The sequence below is a fragment of the Glycine soja genome, chromosome 20, assembly GCF_004193775.1.
Source record: "Glycine soja cultivar W05 chromosome 20, ASM419377v2, whole genome shotgun sequence".
NCBI classification, from domain to species: Eukaryota; Viridiplantae; Streptophyta; class Magnoliopsida; order Fabales; family Fabaceae; genus Glycine; species Glycine soja.
Window position 1 is genome coordinate 11,667,049 of NC_041021.1, and position 5,189 is coordinate 11,672,237.

A 5,189-nucleotide genomic window follows, 5' to 3' on the forward strand; every position below is an offset into this window, starting at 1 on the left:
TCAATGTAATAATTTTGGTCTTAACATTTTGGAAAATGAAAGGCTCATCAATTTTGGAATTGAGAAGCCAAACTGAATGGCTACTAATGGCCTTGAGCTCGTCTCTTCCAATTCATATGATACACCATCTAGAGAGAGAGAAAGAAAGAGAGCTTGGAAGAAACAAAACAAGACAACTCTTTCATGGCAATGCGTCGGGTTTGACCCGTTAGAGGTTGTAGATGATGAATAGTGTTAAAAAATGAAAAATCCTACATTTTGCATTAGTTGGGTGTCAAACCCATGACTCATAGGATGCTATAGTATGTGTAGACAACTAAATCAGTAAAGGTTTTTTGATATGTATTTATTTTTCATATCTTATATCTTGGTTCTGCTTTACAATTTATGGAATTCTGATTTAATTTATGCATGAATATATTTTGGAAACTTTTATTCTATGCATATATATATGAAATCAAATGCATAATATTATGTTTCAATTATGAAATTATATGAGAATCTCATTCATAATTATATTATATCTTGATCTTGAAATGCATAATATGATTTATTCTCATATAATTAAGTTTTATGTCTAAGTGATCTTTATAATTTTGATTAATTATGGATTAGCCACAACATCTATATTTTGATTAAAATTATCTATTAAGTTGGTTATATATCATATAAGGAATTAGACATAATATTATAATTAATTGTACCTATGTAATGAATTTTATCCCACATGAATTTTTATTATATTTGTATAATTGGGATAAAATGACAAATTATTTTTCATGGTTTACCCACAGGCATCATGAGGTATGTATAATTTGTCGATTTTATCATAAAGTAAATATTTGATAGAAATTAAATTATTTTCATGTTGTACCCGTAAAGCATGAATTTCAGCATGTAATTTGATTATTCTATCATAAGGTTTAATTGTTACTTATTGAATTAAAAATTTAGCCCACAGGCAATTTTTATGTCACAAGATTCAATTTTATGGTATGCTTACATTGGTAAAAGATACAATTAAGATTAGTATGCCTCAAATTTTGACATAAGCCTTTGAATTTTGCAGCTTCTCAAACGATTAGTTTTTTTTATATTCAATGTGATTTTCCCGAACTCAAAGGAGATAACTATAAGATATGGAAGGAGAGAATTCTTCTGCAATTGAGGTGGATTGACATAGACTATGCTATAAGGAAAGACGAACCACCTGCAATCACTGATGAAAGTAGCCCAGCTGACGTTGCGCTATATGAGCGATGGAAGCGATCCAACCGACTCAGCGTGATGTTCATTAAGACCAAAATCTAAGCTGGAATACGTGTTTCTGTTGACCAATATGAAAAGGTCTGAGACTTTCTTAAGGCCATTGATGAACTGATCATGAAGTTCTCATTTCTTTGGCTCACCAGTGTGAAAGGTGTGCATGAGTACATAATGAAAATGCAAGATATTTCAGCTCAACTTAAGAAACTAGAGGTTGATATGTCTGAGTCCTTCCTAGTGCACTTCATTTTGAACACCCTTCTGCATGAATATGAGCCGTTTAAGATTTCCTACAACACACATAAGGATAAATGGTCTATCAATGAATTAATGACCATGTGTGTTCAGGAAGAAGAAAGGCTTGTAATGGAGATGGGTGAGAGTGCATTGCTGACAATTGCTTATGGGAAGAACAAAGAAACTAAGTCTCAAGCTAATCAGAAGGGGAATGGTAAAATACCACCTCAAGCTGATATTAAGAAGGTGGCAAAGTGTTTCTTTTGCAAGAAGAAGGGACACATGAAGAAGACTTGCCCCGAATTCCAGAAATGGCTTGAGAAGAAAGGTAAATCAATCTCATTAGTATGTTATGAATCTAATATGGTTAGTGTTAATATTCACACTTGGTGGATTGATTCTGGATCTACTATTCATATTGCAAATTCTTTACAGGGTATGCAAAACCTAAGGAAACCAGTGGGAAGTGAGCAAAGCATTTTATCAGGCAATAAGCTAGGCTCACATTTGGAGGCCATTGGAACTTGCATTTTAACTTTAAGTAGTGACTTTATTTTAAAATTAGAAAAGACCTTTTATGTACCAAGTTTTTCTCAAAACTTGATTTCTATTTCTAAACTTGTACCTTTTGTATATTCCTTTAATTTCAAAGACACATCATTTGACTTATTTTATAATTTTGAATGTGTTGGTAATGGTATCTTGTCTGATGGTCTTTGTCTTCTTGGTTTACAAAATTGTGCCACTTATAGTTCAATGCATGTTCAAACTGGTATTAAAAGGTGTAATATTAATGAGAATTCCTTTATGTTATGGCACCGAAGATTAGGACATATCTCCATTGAGAGGATTAAAAGGTTAGTGAAAGATGGGGTACTCAATACTCTACATTTTGCTGACTTTAAGACTTTTGTGGACTGAATTAAAGGTAAGCAGACCAACATGTCTAAGAAAGGTACTAACAGGAGTTCAAACATATTAGAAATAATTCATACTGATATTTGTTGTCCAGATATGAATGCACGTAGTTAGAAATATTTTATCACCTTTATAGATGATTATTCACAATACATGAATGTTTATTTGCTTCATAACAAATATGAAGCATTGGGTGCCTTCAAAGTCTTTAAGGCTGAAGTTGAGAACCAATGTGGCAAGCAAATAAAAATAGAGAGATCATATAGAGGTGGAGAATATTATGGCAGATATATTGAGAATGGACAAGCACCTGGTCCTTTTGCTAAGTTTCTTCAAGAACATGGGGTTATTGCCCAATACATTATGCCTGGTTATCCAAATCAGAATAGTGTGGCAGAAAGAAGGAACCAAACATTATTGAACATGGTTCGGAGTATGCTTAGCAACTCCAATCTTCCTAAATCCTTGTGGGGTGAAGCATTAAAGATGGTAGTGTATATATTAAATCGTGTTCCAACCAAGGCTTTCCCAAAGACACCTTTTGGGTTGTTTAAAGGTTGGAAACCAAGTTTGAAACATATAATCATATAAGCATTGAGTTGATGATCGTTGATCTTTTAACTAAGGGCATGCCACCGTTTAAATTTAAGGATCATGTAGAAAGAATGGGACTTGGTTCCACTTTATGATTGTATACTTGTAAAAATTGAAACTTTTATATTGTGATATTTTCTCATATTTAGGTGCACATTGATGTATTTGAGAAAAATTATGTTTTGGACCAAGAATAAACATTGGGTTTATTCATTAAGTTTTATTACCACTTTGAGTATACTACTTAGAAAATTGAGCATATTGTAATACATGGATGATATTACTCGTTATAAGAGACTATCACTATGATTTGTATATTCATTTCTTAAGAAGATTGAGCATTGAGTAAAAATGTTTGGATCAAGTGGGAGAATGTAATAATTTTGCTCTTAACATTTTGGAAAACGAAAGGCTCATCAGTTTTGGAATTGAGAAGCCAAATTGAATGGCTACTGATGGGTTGTAATGACCAATAATGAGTGGTAATGGCTACTAAATGCATTCTTGATTGTAGAATGCCTATATATAGCACATGTATTTGGTCCCTGAGCTCATCTCTTCCAATTCATCTGATACACCATCTAGAAAGAGAAAGAGAGAGAGCTTGGAAGAACCAAAACAAGACAACTCTTTCATGGCAATGGCTGGAGGTATAATTTGATTTTTGTTTTTCCGCATTTTGTTAATGACATGTGTTTCTTTTTGTAGTTTGTAACATCACAGGTTAAAAAGTTTAGTCTCACAATCAAAGCTTGTAAAATGCAATCCCAAAATCCCATGTTTTTTCCCTTATTCCCTTGTGAGATAACTAACTTATTTGAAATAAAAACAAACTTAAAAAAAAGATTAAAATAAAAGAAAAGTGAAAGTTGGGACTCTACTCTCAACTAATGTTATTGGGGGTAAGAGGTTAGAGTTTCTATAGACCCAAGCATGGGAATTTTAGTTGACAAAGAGTTTCTATAAACCCTTACATTTGGTTTTCTGCTTATCACTTCCATCGGGTTGACTAGAGTACTAATTGGAATCTGGATGGAAATAAAAAAAATGGTAGAGAAAGCTAGAAATCCAAATAAGAAAGTTATCTCTTTTTTCTTTGATTATATTTGTTAAAGTTGAGCCATAAAAGTGGTAAGAGCCATTTCAAAGTAAATATTTAATAAGAGTAAGTTTTCTCTTTGTCATGCCAACCTATCATCTGATCCTTATATCTTATTTATAACTGGATAGATCATAGATGCGTGACCTTTTTGAAATTTTTCAAAAGTTGTACATGGATTTATAATTCATTGACAACAAAATTATTATGTTATTACTTAGTATTGTGTTGGTTTTATCACTTGAGATTCATACTTTACTCAAAGTGTCAAGTTATAAAGAGCTTCAGATAATCAAACCTCTTAACAATTAATTTCATCTTTGCATCCTACTCCTTCATTCAAATACTACCTTTGACCTTCCATTCTATTATATAGTCTGATGATACCCTTTATTTTGCACTATGGCAATTGATGGAGATGGATGAAGCTATGGCCAAAGCTATTGACATTGGAGAAAATGATGTGAGCTTCTATTCACCATCTTTATAGTATTTCATTTACAGTGATTGTCCAATGAGTTCTATTCCAGAATGATTGGTTGTAGGTAACAAAGCCTTTGGTAATAAATAGAGAAAAATATTCAATTAAATATTTTGGTTGCCATCACTTTGCAAAATCACTAGAACTAAATATCTTGAAGAATCTACTTACTAAATATTCAATTAAATGTTTTGGTTGACATCATTTGCATAATTTTTATGTTGCCTACCAACATTGGAAGGCTGTGAAATATACCAATCTACTTCACTTTGTTGCAGTTAAATTTGAATTTTGAAGTTCAAATATAATTATTATAACTAGAATTTTCCATGTAGGTTTTTTTTTCCGATTATTGTGTAGAATCTCTAAAGTTAATGTTATTTTTTAAAATTGCATAATTATCATATTCTGTTATACTCAAATTCATGATTTTTAAATTTTTTAATTTTTTTAAAAAAAAGATATTTTGAAACAATTTAATGATTCTAAGACGGTTTTTGGAAAAAAAAAACATCTTAGAATCCTATATATATTTTATTTTTTTATTAAAAAAAATATTCTAACACGATTCTCTGAAAAACCTTCTTAGAATGT

At 31.3% G+C, this 5,189-nt stretch overlaps 1 protein-coding gene across 1 annotated transcript; it reads left to right on the forward strand.

Annotated features, from left to right (window-relative positions):
* Positions 1 to 1,602: 1,602 nt before the first annotated feature.
* On the forward strand, positions 1,603 to 2,535 carry LOC114401866. The gene is made up of 2 exons (XM_028364446.1): positions 1,603 to 1,831; positions 2,432 to 2,535. The coding sequence occupies exons 1-2, from the start codon at positions 1,603 to 1,605 to the stop codon at positions 2,533 to 2,535; spliced, it is 333 nt and encodes a 110-aa protein (XP_028220247.1).
* Positions 2,536 to 5,189: the final 2,654 nt, after the last annotated feature.

What these genes read in the sequence shown, in the direction of transcription:
- LOC114401866 (XM_028364446.1), top strand. Translation starts at nt 1,603, where the DNA reads ATGTGTGTTCAGGAAGAAGAAAGGCTTGTAATGGAGATGGGTGAGAGT. An exon ending in GAAATGGCTTGAGAAGAAAG is followed by an intron (nt 1,832 to 2,431) that starts GTAAATCAATCT and finishes ACTGAATTAAAG; the next exon opens with GTAAGCAGACCAACATGTCT.